The sequence below is a fragment of the Alligator mississippiensis genome, chromosome 11 (genome assembly GCF_030867095.1).
Source record: "Alligator mississippiensis isolate rAllMis1 chromosome 11, rAllMis1, whole genome shotgun sequence".
Taxonomy (NCBI): Eukaryota; Metazoa; Chordata; order Crocodylia; family Alligatoridae; genus Alligator; species Alligator mississippiensis.
The window spans coordinates 28,845,996-28,865,073 of NC_081834.1; the positions used below are offsets into that span (position 1 = coordinate 28,845,996).

Genomic DNA, 19,078 nt, shown 5'->3' on the forward strand with positions numbered 1-19,078 from the left:
CTCAGAGGAGCCCTGGTAGCAATCCTTGGCTCTATCGAAACTGCTGCACTCTATGGGGACCTGACTGTGCAAGGGCCAACATTTAGGGATAGACTTGAAACAAAACCTGGTATCCAACCAAGACTACTCTACAAGGCTGAGGGGTAGTTGAACAGTAGGGCTGGCCCTTGAATGTGATGCTCAGCAGGACAAATAAAGGCCAAGATCTTAACAACCTCTGTTTTAGGGTTCTAAGTTTGAACTTTTTGACTGAGATAGGCAAAGCAGCTGGGAACAGTGAGACCTGATCCTATGAAGTTGAACCCACATATGGATCTCCCATCCACTAAGGTCTGAAAAATCCTAGGTAACTGTGCTTCACATGCATATGTGACATACTCACCTTCCAGCAAGGACACAGAAGTCACTCTTAACACTTCAGGCTTAGACTCTGGTTAGGAGGTTAAATTTAAACTGCAAGGGAAAAAAGAGGAAAGGGTTCTTTTGTGGTAAGGAGCCCATTTCCAAATATCCAGGAGTTTGCCTCAGGGCCCTAGCTGGTTATGGTTTCCCTCTCCTAAGGATCCTGTGCACAGAAAAGTTGTCTTGGCAGAGATGAGATAGAGATGGTTCCCTAGGAAAAATCAGTCATTATAATGGTGAAGAGGAGGCTTCAGCAAATTCCTTCCCTTCCCATCGTTCCATTGGAGCTGTATCACAAAGGCACACAGGTGGCTGGCTGTGCCTCTGATGGAATGAGCTTCACCATGGCCTGAGTCAGATCATGCCGAGATCATAACCAGTGAAACCTCAGATTGCTACTATTTTCTGAACCAAACCAGAAGTGGGGCAATAGTGGGTGGACCAGCACTCATTTATTGGGCATTCACAGGGACCAGTTGGGAGGGCACTGAACCAGACTACTGCAGGTTTACTGAGGGCTTTAAGCCTTCCTTCAGTATTATATTATTGCTGGGTTTTAACCCCACTCCTCCTCTGTAGTAGGCCATCCCCTTACTGCTCCAGTAAAGAAGTCACCAGTTGGGTAGCACTGATAGACAAGTTTTCTTGCTAAGGGCCACTGGGCAGGGATTTACTTACTCTTCCTTCTGGTGTGCTAACTGATTGGCAGCTGGTTAAAGAAGTATTGTCCCTTTTCACAATGCTCCCATCCCTTCCAGGCACCCATAGTTGCCCCAGGCAGTGTGAGGCTTCAGTGGAAAATCAGAGGGAAAATGATTTCTCACCATATAGCCAGAGGGAGAAGGAGGCCTGACCATGAGCTGCGGTGTCCCAGGCACTAAAGGTGGGACTTTGATTCCTGCACCATATAGGACTGCAAGGCCAGCTCTGGATCTGGACCAGATGTATTGAGGGGTGGGGGAATGGGGAAAAGTCCATCCTCACAGTAGTCCCAACCTGCTAGAAAGTCCAGAGACCTCAAGGGAAATTTCTATCTCAGTTCTCCAGAGCCAGGAGGTTCAGATTGTTTTACTGATCTTTGAATAATTGGCATCTGAACTCATGGTTGCTTCTCTGAGCTGTAATCAAACTCTCAACAGCTGGAGCTTTGCCAAACCAAGAAGTAAGGGGGCTGCTCTGGAGGCGAGTACTGGGCGTGCTCTCTCTATATATATTGTGGGAAAGGAAGACCACATCATACAATTTGGCTTCTGCACTCTCAGACGGGTCTCCTGTGCTCTGAAGAGAACTTCCCAAGATGGATTTTTAACAGCGTTTCCACCAGAGAGTGGAGTGGTTTGGGGCTCCCACGCATATCTCAGTCAGCTCCAGTCAGCTACATTGTGCTGTCTGTCTGGTAGGTGAGAAGTAGGAGACGAGAGGAGGAAGTCTGGTACAAGCAGCACCCTGCCATCCACAGCCCAGCAGGTGGTTAATCTAATAGACACAGCCAGGTTGTGGAACAGTTGTGGACTATTTGCAATTCCTGGGTCTGATGGGTGTGAAGTGACCCTCACCATCACCACGGATGCACAACACAGGAAAAACGGAGGCAATAGCTTTGGCTGTGCCAAGAAGACAACGGTTGCTGCAGGTTTTCTTTTCTCCCTGATGGATCAGAGATGACCTTTGCAACCAGTACAGGCTCACCAAGGTAGCTGCTTGCAGGCACTGCCAGTTCGGTTCCTGCGTGTTCCCTGGGAAAGGTGAGCTGCAAAGTAAAGGGCCTCGGACTCAACCCTTCCATAGCTATTGCAAATTAACCACAAAGCCAGTCTCTCTGTTCAGCTATCAGGATCCTTCTGTCTACTCTTTAATGCTGCCACCTAGTGAGCAGTGCTGAGGCGGCTGTCACTTCCTCAGGTAGGGTGTGAGGCTGCCTCTAATGTGTCTCTTAAGTGACTCTGCCTTTGGAGCTGAACCCCTCTTCTTTCCCACCAGGGGCTTGATCCTGCAACTAAGGAAGTAAGCAGCAACATTGATATTGATTTAAATTGGACCACAATAGAGGCCATTTTCAGATTCTGATTTACCTCTGATCTTCATGCATTTGATGTTTTCTTCCTTTTCTTGCTGTGTCACTTTATCAACATGCTGAAGTCAAAAATCGTTAAACTGAGGTTATAGAAAATGCAATTTATGCAAAGGGAATTGATCCCATGTCATGTTCAGCTTCCTGGGCTGATGGTGGAGTTGGGAGGGGGCAACGGGGGTGGATCTTTGTCCCACATTGAGTCTTGCACTTGGCAGGTCAAGAGCATTGACGCAGAGAGTTCCACCCATCTCCATTGATCTCATTTCCCAGCCCTCCCCAAGCCCCTACCCTCTCTCTTTCTCTCAGAACATATTACTAAAGTGCAAGTATGTGTGAATGCTACTGCTCTTACCTACAAAGCATTTTATCTTTTCTCTTTATTAAACTCCAGATCCTCCCTCCCAGAATTATTGCCATTACTAGTAATGATTTGTTAGCAGCCAGTAGTATGTTATATGAGATGTATAGGATAGTCCAAGTTGCAACCTATCAGCACCCTTGTGTTCACTGTATAAATGGTCATGGTAAAATATAGCTATAGATACAGATATATTGTATCACTATGATCACATGTTCTCAATAACTTTACAGTGGTTATCTCTCTGGGGAGCATACGCTACATCTTTTTGGTAAGATCGAGGTGAACTCTGTATCTCTTCACCACCTTTCACTTTAGAAAACCAGCATCTATTTTTAGCATTATTATAAGCTACAAGGTACACTGCATTTCAGTGGGACTTTAAAAGCATACATCAGATTTTTCCCCCCTCTGCTGAAGACCGGGGAATCTGAAGTGCAGTCCTGCATCTTGCCCTGTGTCTTATTCCTATTTTCAGTTTCATGTGTGGTCTAGACTTGTGAAGTGCCATTTACACATGTATGGTATTAGTTAATGATAACATAATGATAATAAATCTTGTATAGAGTAAAAGTCTTAGGCTTGTTGAATCAGATTGTGTTATGCATGCATGCATATTTAGAACATGTATGTGTAAGGGCACAGGGCACTGAACAGACAAACTGAAGTTATGAGAGTTGATTCAAGCTTAGCCTGGCAAGTTTTATTTTCTCCTCTTTATTTCCTTCCATTGCAAATGGACAGGCTGGAAGGAGGATAATAAACTGTATTTCTACTAGTTCCAGAGGTGGCTTCTTGGCAATCAGATTCAGACCATCCTTCCTGGGAGCCAGCAAATGCCTTACAAATTTTCAGGAGCCTAATCTAACAAGAGGAGGTTTGGAGTGTCAAGTGTCTCGCTCCCCCTTCTCCTCCTGCTGCTTAAATACCCAGAAGGCTCCGCGCCTCCCTGTCACATCCCCAGACAGGGCCAAGGGGAGTTGGTACAGAGGTTTGCTTCCCCCCCCCCCCTATTTCCAATGCCAAAGGAAGATTTTGGGGCAGCGAGTGAGTTACTGGGTCATTGATGTTGGCTTGAAGTCTCCATTCAGACAGGACCCTGAAAAAATCTTGCTTTGCTTTTGCTTATGCAAGGCCTGTCTGGAGCATTTAAAAGTATGGGGATCTTATCCAGTTCCAGTATCCATTGGTGAATCAATTACATGGCTTGTGGATGAAGGCCAAACCATCATCATTAAAAACTTCCACAGGTTGTTGAGGCCCCATGTAGAGTGTCTGGTAGGATCTGGTTCCCAGGTAATTTAGAAAGCTGGAGAAAGCCCTGCATGTCTCTCCAATGTCTTCTTTGGCTAGCGTGTCCGACGGTGTTAATGGGTCCAAATGCAGCTGCCTCTAACCCTCTTTGGCTGAAAGGAGGGTTCCTGTGCCTGGGGACAGAGGGGGGACAGAATGGCATGGATTCTGGGAGAGCCCTTCAAGAAGGAAAGGGGAAAAGCCAGGGCCCATTAGAAGCGAAGCTTGCATCCATTATCACTAGTAGGATATGAGCGAGGTCATTAGGCAAATCAAACTAATGTTGCTATAAGTCAGTCTCCATTAGAAGCAAAGGGTGCTCTGTTTGCTATACAGCATTGCCCATTACCAGGAAAGGACATTGCTATATCCTCTGGAACCCATTACTCTTGTATGCAGTAATGGGTAAATCTCTGATGATTCAGACATTTGTTTCCAGATAAGCCAAAACCTGGAACCTTATTGAAATACAGTATCTGATGCGTTTAAGCCTACAGCAGCCCACAGATTCCTTCCTCCAAGCCTTCCCCCACCCCAATTCATGTCCACCCTTAAGAGGTCCCCATCACAGCCTGGTGATGAGCAGGTCACATAATTTTGGTTGACTGCTCTCCTTTGTCAGCAGGAAGAAGAAAAGTAGGATGCTTCTGGTGGGCTAAGTGCCTTGAGAGGCTGTAGGACTATGAGGAGCCTTATCACACAAGCTGAGAGCTTGGGCTGGGCCTGATGGAAAAGCCAGAGACCACTTACTTGGTTCAAACTGGCTCATCCATTTCTAGCCATGAAAGACCAAGTGCTGCATCCATCGTCTTTCATGCAAACAGAAAGAAGGCACTGCACTTTGTATTGCTAGTGTGAGGAGAAGGTGTGGTCTAGTGGAGACCAGATGCCAGGAGTTCCTGACTATGATTTTAATCCATGGTGTGGTTTGGAGGTAATTATTTCATCTCTCAGTGCCTCAGTTTCCTTATGTGGAAAGTGGAACACTTAAAGATGCTGTGCTCCTTGACCAGCAAGCATTAACCCCATCCTCTGTGAGAACCCACCTATCTGTTATAAATGTGGTGTGCTGGATTAGATGCAGAAGCCTGCCCATATACTGTGAGATGGGTATCCTCTAGTCGGGATGATTTTGTAAGTGTCTAGGTAATGCTGTATCAGAGGGGCTGTTTCTGCAACGTGTGATCTTATCACAGTCTGGCTTTGCTGCATCTGATGGGCAGTTTCTAGTACAGGTGATCTTATCGGGGTCTTTGATGGGTGCTGATTCCTTTTTTTTCCCTTGGCTTTGATTATTCTCCCCTGCTGTCCAGTCTCCCTCCCCCCAGCTATACCAGACTGTGCGCGCCACGCTGGCACCCTCTGTTGGAAGCTGCTGACAATGCGGATCGTTTGCAAAGCTAAAAGACAGTGCCTGTCAATTAAGGAAGGGGACAGGAGCTTATGAAACATTGCCCTGCGCTACACACAATGAGTCTGAGCTGTCCACTTGTGACTGTGCTAGACATTTCAGCACTGTGCAGCCCCAAATTAGGAGCTGTTGGGGCACTCCCTCCACAGCAAAATGTAGTCCCTGCAGCTGGGGCCACTGGGGAGGAGAGGGGCAGCAGTGGGAGACCCCTTTGAACAGTGGCACTTAACATGTCCTCTGCTCCCCCTGAAAGGTGGTATCTCTTGCACAGGCTGAGGTGAGGGGGCAGAGGGGTGCTATAGCCACCACCATACCAAGGTGCTGGCTGGGTAGAAAGGTTGTACCTCCCTCCAAAAGTGCAGACCTGCCCTCCTGTCCCTCTTACCACCAACCTCATACAGGTCTGGGAGGGAGTCATCCTGCTGCTGCCCCTGCAGCACCCCCTCCCCAGTGCTCCTGGCACCCCAGTGGGCTGACCAGCAGGGAGCTGCTGTCTCCCAGGCCAGATCTGGGGTGCAAGAGGCAACTCCTGGGTGTGACCCAGGGGTCACCAAGGGATCAGGGAGCTGCTCTGTCATGTGAGAGGGAGCGCCGGGGCCTCTGTTTCCACCTGCAGCCACCTTCCTCCTGCCTCTTTCTCCTTGCCTCTCCCTTGCTTTCCGCCGTGGAGGCAGGCAGGCAGGGCGGGGAGCGGGCGGGCAGGCGGGGAGGGGAGACTGCCATCGATTCCCGGCGTTCATCCAATCTCGGCGAGGGCCGGCAGCCGCCCTGCTCTCCGGGCTCCGCGGCTGTGTGAGGAGAGGCAGCCCCGGCTGAGCCGCGCCCCCCTGCCTCTGCCCCTGCCCCTGCCGCCGGGGGGCTCGGCTCCGTGGGAGGGGGCTGCGTGTCCTCGGGGGCGTCTCCCGCCGCTCCGGCTGCATCCCACGCCCGCCGCCGCCGGGGGAGAGGGGCCGGGGCCGCGCCGCGTGCAGACGGCGCTTGTCGGGCTGCCCGCGGTCCGTCTGTCCACCCCCGTGTGCGTGCGCGTGTGAGCGCGCGTGTGTGTGCGCGCTGCGAGCGAGGAGATGCCTCCCCCTTCCCTCCCGAGCCTGCATCCCACCGACTCCCCCCGCTCCCGCTTCCCACCTGCCCGGAGCCAGGCAGGAGCCGCCCGGCACAGACACAGGCAGAGGCAGAGGCAGGGGAGGGAGGCAGCCGCTCGCCCGTAGCGCCAGCGCGCAGCTCGCAGCCCGCAGCCCGCAGCCCTCGCCTGCCCCGGGCGCCCGCGGCGGGTCGCAGCGGCTGGAGCGGGAGCCGGGGCTCGGGGCCGCCGGGAGCGGGGGGAGCCGGGGCCGGGGACATGCCGTTTGCGGCCGGAGGACACTGGCGGCGAGCATGAGATGCGGGTAAGAGCCGGGCCGAGCCGGGCCGGGCCGAGCCGGGCCGGGCCGGGCCGGGGGGCGGCGGGGCCGGTGCAGGGACACGGGCGGGGCGCGGGGCCGAACCTGTGCGGGAGGCTGAGCTCCCACCCGGGACCGTGTGTGTGTGCGCGCGTGTATACGTGTGTGTGTGTGTGTGCGCGCGCGCGCGCGAGCCCGCGTGTGCCGCGCCGGGGACGGGGCGCGGGGCGGGCAGGTGAGGCGGGCGCGGGGCGGGCAGGTGAGGCGGGCGCGGCGCGGGGTGCCGGGGGTGCGGCGGCCGTGGCTCGCTGGCGGGCGGGGCTGCTGCGCGCCCTCTTGTCCCCCGCGCGGAGCGGGCAGGGCGGCTCCCTGCTCCCGCGGGCCGGGCTCCGGGCTCGCCCGCCCCGCCCCGCCCCGGCGCGCCGCTGCCCGCGGGGACCAGGCCGGGGTGCGCTGCTGGCGGCTCGTCTCCTCCCGGCCGGGGGGCGCGGCGCGGGGGTCCCTGAGCCCGGGCAGGGCTAGGTCTGGAGCTCCCCCCACAGCCTGGGCTGCACGAAGGGGCAGCTTGGCCCCCAGTGTGGGGCACAGCCAGCCTGGCTCCCACAGAGGTGGTCTCAGCTTCCACGGGGATGGAGAGGGGGGCTGGGCTCCCCGCTGTGCTGCCTCGCAGGCGGGATTGGCCCCGTTCGGTTCGGGCACCGGAGGCTGTCCCTTCTGACTGGGATGCAAAAGCGTGTGGGAGCAAGAGGGGCTGGTTCGCTCTGGCCACAGGAGCCGGCAGGCTCAGGGAAGAAAATAGGGCGGTTGCTTCAGCTCTGATGAATGTGTGCAGGGACTGAGCAGGACCCTCTGCCAGGCGGTAAGTGCTCGATCACACGACCCGGCTCTCCAGCCTCTTTCTGGGTAGCTCACCAGCACGGCTCTGAGCCCCTTCGGTGTCTCTGTCACCATAGCAGCTAGACAGGCACACACCTCGTCCTTCCAAAGTAAAATCGCCTTCCTGCCACAGACAAGTGGGCTTGCACTGCAGCTCTGTAGGGACTGTTTCAGAAGCAGCACTGGGTCACGTTGCTGAGTGGAAGCCCCCAGCCCCACGCCATAGTCACAGTGGGTGCTACGCATGTCCCTGGCATTTGTTCCCTGGCACAGCAGGTACCCAAAGACTGTGGCTCCTGTGTTTGATCAGCAGAGTGTTGGTGAAGGACCAGGCGAGTCGACTCAGAAAGCCAGTTCTGTCAAAGGTTTGCCTCTTTCCCCAGTTGGGGCTTTGCCTCTTCCTTCTCTGTCATGCACCGAACTGGGCTTTTAACAGTGTTTTGCACCAGGGTTTGTCCATCTCCCCATCCCAGCTCCTTCAGTAAGGGTTAACCCTTTCTTTCCCATCCCGCTTGTGGCAAGTGCACTAGCTCTGAACTCTTCAAGGCACAGATTACAGTGGTGAGCACTATGGAAATGAGTGTACACAGTCAGTGAAGTAAAATGAACTGGGTAAAGATGGAGAGCTGAAATGACACTCCTGCAGACTTCAGGGGCCTGTACAGGGCCCTGGCTCACACACCCCCATCCTCTCTTCCCTGAAATTGGAATGGCAGCACCTCCTCAGTTATCCAGTCTTGGCAAGGTCACACCCCCCACTGTCTGTTAATTATAGCCCTCAAGTATCTGACACCATCCATTATCCTGTTCCCAACCCTTAGGAGAACTTTCTTCCCATCTGCCATAGCTTACAAAAATGAGTAGGATGCTGCTTTAATGTCCCATGGTACTTTTTCGTCTGGCTTTAGGAACCTTTTCCACCCATCTCTTTTGGGGAAAAGGTTTGGTGGCTTCCTCTTGTTTATGCCAGTGTGTTCCTCCTGCCATCCAAGGACCATGTCTCCATTTAAACTGTCCCTGGCTCGCTGGGGTATAAAGTTCCAGTGCAGTTTTGTTCTTTCTCTTAGGTGGTGTGAGCTGGGGACAGGGCAAGAAGAAGAGACACAAAGGCATTTTTTCCTAAGCTCAGTACTGTCCTCATCCCTTTTGCCTTCCCTCAATCTCCTCCTGGCTCCTTTCTGTAATGTGCAATGCAGGGAAATTCATGGCTTTATATAACTATAGGGAACTGATCTCTCTCTGAAGCTTTTAAATGTTTCAGCCTCTGCTCACATCAATATCCTTCTAGCTCTGTTCTTGCCTGCTAGGTTCAGAGCTTCCAAGGTCCTGCCATGGATGCGAAGGAACTGTCACCCACAAGTTTGCCCTTCATTTTCCAGCCCACTTTTACAGGCAGTCCTTGCTGTTTCCTCAATTGCCTGTTTCAAGGCTGAGCAATCTGAGATGTAATGTAGATCTCCTCTACTCATTGAAATGCACTGTTTTAGCAGGTCTGTCCCAACTTTGGACTTTCCCATTAGTTAGGTAGCAAGTCATCTGCATGAGGGGGGTTCTTTTTTACTTTTACTCTTTCCCGTAAATCTAATTATATGTAACAGCCTGGGATTACAGGAAGCTGTCGAAATAGGGCTGGACAACACCTCATTCAGATTGCAGCAGCCTGGGAACCTGTATACTTAGAAGGTAGCTCCTTGGTAGCTGCAGGGTTGGGCTTAATTGCAGGTTTGTCCAGATGGGAAGATGTTAGATTTGATGCAGTCAGAAATTACTTGGAGGATGGGCTTTCCAATCTTAGAAAGGAGTGAGGTTTTCCCAATGCCTTTTGTATAGAGCAAGTCAAGGAATTAATTACAAAACTAATAGTTATACAGTTACTATAATACTCTGTAGTTATGCTACAACTCTAACGTAATTACTTTGTGATACCTCTAATTACCACTGTTTCACATAACTAGAAGGTTAACTGCATGACTGAATTACTTATTATTCCTTTAGTTTCATACTTAATACATTTTTACTGTAATGATGCTGAAGTTATACTGCTTGATACATGTAAGTAATATCAGACCTTATAACTTGAGGTCTAATTTCATTGCTTGATAAATCACTTTATAATAACATTGCAATTATGGTGTAATTATACTGTAATTACAGTCACTGAATTATCAAGTGCAACTGAACAAATCATGGCTCTATGAGGATTAATAGACTTCATCAGGTATTGCCTTGGTTATATGCACTGGACTGTGAGGGCACTATTCATGTATGGCGGTTGCTGGGTGGGTAGGTGGGACTCCTATACCAACCCATGTGCTGCTCACAACAGATACAGTGATCCCATCAATAACACATACTTCAAGAACTGGGACTAGAAGTCTGCATTTTCCACTCCTAGCACCTAGCCCTCTGCCACATGATGGAAAAGACAGCGCCATGTTGGATTTCATCAGCATGGCCAGGGCCAGGGCCAGGGCCAGGGCCAGGGCCAGTTCAAATCTGAATTTTGCATAGTAGCCCTGTGCTCTGTTTCTGACATGTGTTACTGCCATCTCTTGCAATCTGACAGACTTCATATAATGTCCCTGCTCCCTCAGGGTATGTAGGGCCAGCTCTGTTGAATGCTGAGCCCACATCTGTACATATTCTTTGCCAAGCTTGGGAGTACCCCTGAAAAGCCAGTCCCATGCGCTTGCTCCCAGTCTGCACTCACCCAAATCCAGGACCCCTTTAAGTCTCTCCATCCAGAGCCAATGGGCAGTGCTTGTTTCTCAGTGGCAGCCCTGTGCTCTACAGAGAGGCGATGGAGATGATCAGCATCTTTTCTTTCATTACCAATTGCTAGAATAAGATACTAATAGTCCTTTCCATCTCCTTATACTCTGTTTTCTGCATGAACTTGGATTCACAAAAGCTTGTGCTAAGTGTGCGTGTGTTTGTGTGTTGTAATTTAGTTAATCCATAAAGGTGCATATCTTCCCTACCTTCTGTATGTGAGCTCAGCTGAGGGAATTGCTCTCTTCCTCTACAATGGAAAAACCTGATTTTTATATCATCACTACCTCTTGATGTTGTACATGCTGATGACTCCTATTTCCCCCCAGTTTAATGTTATATGGTAATTAGTGGGACCATCACATTGGGTCATCATCATACAGGTTCTCTTCCACTTCCACCTCATTTAAACTCCCACTCTTCCTAGCTCTCAGTTCTTCCCTCATACCACTTTCAGAGAAGGTTTCTTCCATTGCCATCTGCCAAAATAGGCAGGTCAGAGTCTTATCACAGTGTAAAAGAGTTCTTATTCCCATCTAGGCCACACAACATCCAAAGTCTTCTCTGTGTGAGCTACATGCATTGCAGGTTACAGCGCAGGATGAAAGAGCAGCTTCTCCCAGGCAGCTATTTCCCCTGCCTTGCCAGGGCCTAGAATGGAAGGAGAGTGCCAGAAGAGCTTACTTTCCTTCTGGAGCAAGCAAGAAGCAGGGGCCAAATTGTGACGCTCTGAGAATGACAGCCCCTTCTGTGCCCAGGAGGAGTGAAGAGGTTTATGCAATGAAAGACAAGAGCATATAAACAGGAAGAAGCAGCCTCGTGGAAAACCCTGAAGGCCAGGATAAGCAGTTCGAACCTTTGGGCCTGACTCAGCTCCTCTTGAAGTCAATGGAAAGGCTCCCATTGACGTCAGCCAGAGTTGGAGCAAAACCACAGGGCTTTGAAAAGGAGGAGCAATTGCCAAGATTTGCACAGTGGGTGACATGGGCAGAGTGGCAGGAAATTGAGATGATTGTAGCAGTTCTGTTTATATTTAACTAAGGCTGGGGGTGAGATGAGTTGTAGGGAAGCCAGGGAGGAAAGGTGCAGTAGTTAATGGAGAGCTGAAGGCTCAGCAAAGAGAGAGAGAGAGAGATTAGAGGGGGAATTGGGTATTGGGCACAGCCTGAGTGTGTGGATCAAGTGAGGACACAAAAATGACTGGTCTGAGCGTGAGAGGGAAAGGATGGTACTTGGGAATGACAGATAATGGTCTTATTAGGTAGGACAAAATATTAGGGGTTCAGCTTTGCCTTTGTTAAACTTAAGAGGATGACAAGAACTACAGGAGCTGATGTTGTGATGGGTGGATCCATTAGCATTTATAGCATTGCTGCTGTGTATCATTTACTCATGGATGTGAGAGTCAGGTATCCTTTGGACTGCTGAGGCTGAGCGGGAGCCCAGTTCACACTGCATCCAGGTCCAGTCTCTAGGAGAAGGTGAAAACAGATCTGCTGGGGTGTTAGCTGAGCTGACGAACTAAGCAACCAAGTATAACCCCACCAGGACATATCAGGGGTACCCTTGCCCAGAAAGCTGGCATTCATGTGGCTCTTGCTCAGCTGGGCCACAGAAGGGCACCTCCACTGCAATTTACACTCTGTTCCTTTTCCCTGTGAGGCTCAATGGAAGAGAAAGAATTAAGGAGCCCCAAAAATGCCACTTTTCCAAATAGACAATTGAACTGAACATTTTGGGTCTGCTTCACCTGAATTTCAATATTTAATTTTTTTAACTGAGTCAAACTTTCATTTTGTATCGGTTCAAGAAAAACTGCACTTCCTTTGTGGCACATCATAGGATGGGTAATTCAGGCCCCCGTTTTCTCCTTGGGGGAGCTACATCTCATAATGCAGTTTGGCTCCCAGCCACAAATGGCATCAAAACTCATACTGGGTGCATTATGGGGGATGTAGTTCAGCTGGACAAGCATACTTTGTATGGAAGGATGTATCAAGCTGCCAGAACTACAGTTCCTAGAAGGCAATACCCCTCTCTAGAAAAAATGGAGTTTAACACTAAACTAACTCAAAACAAAGGATTCCAAGAGAATTCAATAAACATGTTGATTCCAGAAATAGTTCAGGATTTCCAGAATCAACATTTTTTTTGGGGGGGGGGGGGGGGAATTTTCTGTCCTGATTTTCGAACCAAAACAATTTCTGGAAAGGGCAGAGTTGTTCATGAGGTAGAAATACCAGCTTTTGCTCAGTTTTACTCCTCAATTAGATGCTTCTAAAAATCCCAGTCCTGGATCTTTGAATACTTTGGTGACCAGTGTGTGTGGACCTTTTATGACCTGTCCATCCTGCATTAGAATGCCACTGCAGTTGATGGGCTTGCTTGTAGAGTAAGAGGCTACTCATCTTGAGTAATGGGGCCAATGTTTGGCCTTTAGTCCTGTTCCTGCTTTGATGCCTGGCTGATGTTTTCTGGGTCCAGTGCACAGGAGGAGATGGGTGGGAGCCACCGAGTGAAGAGAGAAGACACCAAGTTCATGTGGCTTGTCTTCATGACCCTGACTTGGAGCTGTTCTGTTTTATATTATTTTCTCTCGCCCTTTCTTTTTTCCCTCTGTCTCTTCTGCTCTGCTTCCACCCACCATCCTGCAATTCAGACCTTCAGGTTCCTCTGGCAGTTATTGGTATGACAACTGTAGATCCTACTGGATCATGGTGTATGCATGAGAGGTCAACCAGACCTTCATTGCATATGTCTAGTTAGGAGCATGGAGGAGTTGAGGCTACCCAGACTTTCCATCCTCCCTTTAGGCCATTGAGACAGAATCCAAAGGCCAGACTGAGTCCAGACATTTGGTGCCTCCATGACTATAGTTGTATAAGAGTTCAGGAATCAAACCCAGGTCTCCTGTGTGGCAGACAAGGATTCTACCACTGAACCACAGGGGACTTCAGGTCCCTTTGGTCAGTGTTACCATGCATCTTGCAAGCTAACTCACACAGGCAGAGAGTTATTCCATCCTGTTGGGTACAAGAGCTGTGGGGGTGGAGGGTGATAGAAATGACAGAAAAGCACAGCTGTTTTAATTCTGAGAGCTGATGATAGAGGGAGGCCAACCATCTAGCCTGCTTGGGAAGCTCTTTTTTTTCTTCTGAACACCACCTGTAAGTGTGAAGAGTCAAGCCAAGCCAAACTTGTCTCTCCATGACCCCCTTCATATCCACTTTATATTTCAGACCTGGAGCTATCAGCAGTGGGGAAAATTAAGTGCATCTGAAGTGGGTGGGAGAGAATTGCTTTTCTGAGTCATTTATTTCTCTATTTACTTGCTTCCCAAGCTGTCACTGTTGTTGCATTTACTCGGAAACACTGGAACTTTGTGGTTAGAACAGCAGACTGATACTGAGGACCCCTGAGTTCTACTTCTGACTCTGCCCCTGGATCATTGCATGACCAAAGAGAAGCAAGGCACTCCACTTCTGTCCTTCATTTGCCCCATCTAAGAGATGGAGATAATCAGACCTTCCCCCAGGCAAAAGATGTGATGTTTCTGAAACAAAATCTGCTCTCCAGGCGCTGAAGTCAGTTGCCATGAATTTTGTTGCTTTTACTGCTGCCCACCACCACTGTACAGCAGACCTGATCCACTGACTCAGAGCTCAGATTCCCTGCCTTAGATTTCCTCTCCCAGCAGGAGTACAAGAGATCTCATGTGTTTTCTAATCTTGCAGAATGATTGAGACAAAGAGCATTTTCTCCAGCCTCAGGGTATAACATTGTGGTAGGACAGGCAGGACTTTCTTCTGTATTTTAGAGCCTCTAAAATGAGTTGTTAGGACTAAAAATGGAACCAGCTGAATTACTAAGGGAAGGAGTCAGATTCTAGTCTCACATACCTTCGTGTGAAGCTGGCAGTAACTCAGTTGTCCTGAAGGCATCCTTGAGATTAGCATCTTACTGCAGCAGTATCAGGCCCCCTGGTCTTCTCCCAGATTTCCCCACTCTGCTTACTTTAGAGGTATTCCGTTGAAGCCAGTGGTGTGGCCAGGAGGAGGGAGAGTGTTGGACACCTTCAACCACATGGGAAGCAGAGGACTGTGTCCATCAGCTGTTCCTGGAGCTTTTAGAATATGGCACCATTTTATGCATTAGCCCAAAGCAAGCTTTCTCCATGGGGAAAAGCAGGCAGAAGGTGAATGAGCAGCTTTCTTCCTTAGCTGAGATGACAAGCAGGCTGGAGAACCTTCTCTTAGGAAACCTTGTAAGCCATTCAGATAAGCAAGCCAGAGTCATGGAGTGTAAAGTGCTGTCTGCTGCTTCTTGGTGATGTCTGCATAATAGGCTTGCCCTGTTCTTGCCACACAGACCATCTTGGCATAGTTCTTAGCACAGACCATCATGCATGGTGAGCAGACATGTATGTCATAGAACAGAAAGCACCCTGGGCAGATTGCGACCCAGGATGGTCTTTCGTCTGTTATGAAGCCAGAGCACTTGCAAGGTATAGGAAAGGGTGGTGGTAAGAGGTGCTCCATAGGAAAGGATCCAAGAAAAATTAGACTTATGAGCTTCTCAAGAGTCCTCCTGGAAAACTAAGCCTAATAACGACTGGGTTTGGTGGGCATAGGGTAGGGGGTGGAGGGAATTAACAACAGGCAAGCAGTTTTGGGGCAGAAAGGTCTTTGGTTAGGGAAGAGGTGTAAAGGAAGGATGCAGCACAGAAGTAGAGTTCAGAGTCCCCTCAAATGGGTCAAGGGAGAATGGGACAGACCCTAAGAGAAGAGGACAGGTTGGAGGGAGATGCAACATGGGGAACAAGACCCTAGGGCAGGCAGTTTACATAAAGGGGAGAGAAGGATACAGAGCAGAGACCAGGAACTGGGAGAAAGAAAGGAGGGAAGTGACAGGCAAAAAGAGAGTGAAAAGATTCTGAAGGAAGGCAAGGTCCCTCCAAGAGACATCAGACATGATTATGAAAACAGATGGGTGTCTGCTCTGGAAATGAAACTCTGTGCTCTCCCTTTTTGGGTTTCTGTATTTAGAACATATTTCAGAACTGAAATGTTTAGACAGTTAAATTCCCTGATTTATTCTAAAGGCAGAGGATATATGTAGAACTGGGACAAAGGTTACAAAGATCTACCAGGGGCCAAAAAATTGCTGCATGGCACATCGCTGAGCAGGCCTGGTCACCCTGGCAAAGGGCTGTGAAATGGGACCCTTGTCTTCCTCTCAGAACACTGGCAACCATATCTGGGAATTGTTCCTGTCCCTTGTCTCACTGGGTGCATCTACACATGCACTTTACTGTGGAGTTGACTAATTAACACAGTACTCCTGTACTCACTGGGTACAGTAACACAGTACTGGTGCAGATGCCCCGTTGCTTTATATAGTAGCATAATATTTGCCATATTATTCTTCATACATAATGTTATGCTGATCCTTCCCCAGCTCTCTGCTTCCATCCTGACCCCAAGCAAGCTAGACACCTTTGCCCCCTTTCCATCCTGACCCTTAAATCCCCACCAGAATGATGCTGATCTTCACAGGGTGGGATCCTGAAACAGAGACTCTAAATGTATCTTTGTGTTTGAAAGCCTTGATACTACAGCCTCAGTTTTCAGCAGGCAAGGGGACGAGGACACTTGGTTCAAGGCTGAGAGTGAATCAAAGAATGAGGAGAAAAGCATGTTTAGCTGGATCCTGAAAGCTGCTGATTCAGCAGCTCCCATCTCTTATCTGATAAAGCAGGGAACGCAAGGGAACAAGATTCTGTTTATTTTTCAGTGCAAGAAGAGACAGCTCTAGTGGAAAGGTGCCAGCAAAGCCAATTGGGGAGGGGAGAGGAGAAAGGCAGCCTTTAAGACAGTCTTTAAATACTTAACTCAAACCAAACAGCACAAGAAAAATAAAGAAATAAATACAACAAAAGGCCACGGCCTCAATTTTCTTTCAAGTTGATTTTTCTCTCCATCCAGGAGAAAAAAAAATTGGAGCAAGGGAGGGGAATGTATGTAGGGCGAGAGAACGTGAGAGCAATTTCGCTGCCTTTGATAAATAGGAGGCTGGTGTCCTCTGTCACCATGGCCCTGGATGGGTCACGGGTGTTGATGCCAAAGAGCTTCTCTGGCTTTTTTAGGAGAAATACTCCTAAAATGCTCCATAGCTTGGCAGGAGCAAGGCTCTGTGACCTGGCTTTGCTGAGATTCTTCCTGGCCTTGTTCTGAGGAGTTCAGAAAGAAGACAAGCACATCAGAAATGGTCATGAATATGGGGGTAGGTGCCATATCTTGGCATAGCCTTCCCAGTGGCAGACCAAGTCAGAATGTTCCGCTTAGTTGCAGGACTCATTTAAAAGGTTAGCAGAGGGGCAGTTCAAGGAAATGGTGTTCAGATCTGGGACTCGGGGTGGGCTCTAGGCTTAATTAGGGCAAGCTTGGAAATGTGACCTGCTCTCCTAGGGCTCACCCATCGCCGCAGCAGAGAGCAGACCTCAGTCAGTTCTGAATCCAGCTTGGAGCCAAAACTGAAAGTAGGTTGGCTCCTGGGATGCCAGCACCATCCTGAAATTCAAAGAGATTCAGATCCAAGCATCTGGTTTAGATCATGGATTTAATGCAGTCCTATCAAAACCCTGCAACCGACTTGATTCTGCATCCTTTGCTACATCCACACAGATATAAGATATCCTCTGTTGGTTATACTTGCCCTCCCCTGGACTTTCTTCCACATATACCATCATACTGTATACTCATATAAACCATCTGCCCATGAATCCCTCCCAACACAGACCCCCATGGTACATCCCTTCTGCATAATATTTTACCACTTATTGTTAGGGATGTCTGGCACATCTTCTTGTTGGACTGTAGGAGTAAATGAGGACACAGAGCATGGGAGTTGGGGAACGGAGTTGGGACTGTGACCTGGGAGATGAAAGGGGGAGACTGAGCTGGGAGCTGAAGGGTCAAAGGAAAAGAAAACCCTGTGGAGGTCAGAGAGCGTAAGGCCATATGAGCAGTCTGGAATGGATAAGTGGAGTTTGAGAGTGGCTGAACACAGAGATTGGGGCAAGAAGCTTGAAGGAGAAACAGAGACCAGAGACTAGGGGGGCTGGGACTTGGACAGAGAGCCTAGAAATGGAAGTTGGGGCTGGCTGGGCAAGGACACTAGGACTGACATGAGAAGCCAGGAAGGGGCAACTGGTTGCATGTTTTTCATTTTCTAGGTTCTGGTTTGCAAAGCTGGTGAGCAGTCACTGTGTAAGTGGAATCCATGGGAACTGTGCTTTGAATGCATTAAGTGCTGAATAATGCTAAGTACTCTGAAAAATCAGGTGCGAGGTGTTTCAAATTGGGCACTCAAAATAAGTGGACACTTTTGACCTTAATCTCTCTCTGCTTCAGTTCCCCATTTATAAATGGGGATAATACCATCCCTTCACCTCACAGGGGTGTTGTGGAGTGTAATTAATTTATGTTGGGAAGCAGTCAGACACTGTAGTGATGAACATCAGGTGAACCCCATGAGAAAATTAATCCTTCTGTCTTCAAAGCAGGGTTTGACAATGTGTGGTAGTGTAAGGCATGGGTTCACACACTGCAAGCCAGGAGAAAGCAGAACTTCAAAGAACTACTCATGAAAGGTACACCCTCCATCCCCTGCACCGAGTGACACAGGGGTCCTTTGGGACAAAGCGGCATGTGATCATGGAGGTAATGACTGTTTCATAGTGGACAAGGAGTGGCTGGGAAGGGCAGGTGGATGCCAACAGAATGAAGATGTTAGAGTGGGGGGGTCACAGCAAGGCAGTGGTGCTACCCCCATTAACACCAGTGAAGAAGAGCCAAGAAGTGGGGAACATTGAATATTGGCACCACTTTGCTGAGGGTTTAGGGATTGGAGAAAGGGTGAGTTCTAACTTACATGGTACCTGCATTTGGGGTCTCACAGTGTATGAAGGCATGGTCAGTGTGAGCTGGGGTTGCGGATGGGTGTGGGTTGGTGGTGTGCTTTGGAGCAAGAAGCTCAGTGTACCGCTGTATGCCATGCACTGTACCATGCACGTGTGGTTGCTCTCCAAGAATTCACAGGAACCAGAAAAATCTTGCACAAAGCTCCCAGTGCCTGTTTATCCCAGAGCTGCGCATGCACAGCAGATAGATTAATCAGGCCCTTGCATTCCAGCACATATGTGGCATGTTAAGGACAGTGGTTAAATGCATGAGCATCATCAATGCAAATCTGAGCCAGAGAAGCCTACTGCCTCTGACCCAGGGTCTCCCCAAGCCTGGGAACTGGCTACAAAGAGGCTTTTTCATTCTCTCTCGCTGCCTGTTTGTTTCCTTTCACCTTCTACGCTCCCTGCAATCTCTCTGTCCCTCTCCTGTTTTCTATCATCCTCTCTTCCCTCTGGTTTCTCACTCCACCTCCTTTATCTCTTCCTTCTCCCCTATACTGTCTGTCACTCCCCCTGCTCCCATACTGGAGGCCACATCCTTGGTGGG

General features: G+C 49.5%; 1 protein-coding gene across 11 annotated transcripts in view; it reads left to right on the plus strand.

The window, feature by feature from the left end:
- The window catches only part of LINGO1 (leucine rich repeat and Ig domain containing 1), a 512,521-nt gene that overhangs the window by 410,837 nt on the left and 82,606 nt on the right, over positions 1-19,078 (plus strand). The window contains exon 1 of one of the 11 annotated variants that reach the window (XM_006272397.4): positions 6,440-6,923. The exons of 9 other annotated variants lie outside the window; for them this stretch is intronic. In XM_006272397.4, the coding sequence (XP_006272459.1) occupies positions 6,918-6,923 (6 nt within the window). In that variant the 5' untranslated portion in view covers positions 6,440-6,917. Of the gene's footprint in view, positions 1-6,439; positions 6,924-7,453; positions 7,777-19,078 lie in introns of those variants that run through there. One more of the 11 variants, XM_019477620.2, reaches the window with a different exon arrangement.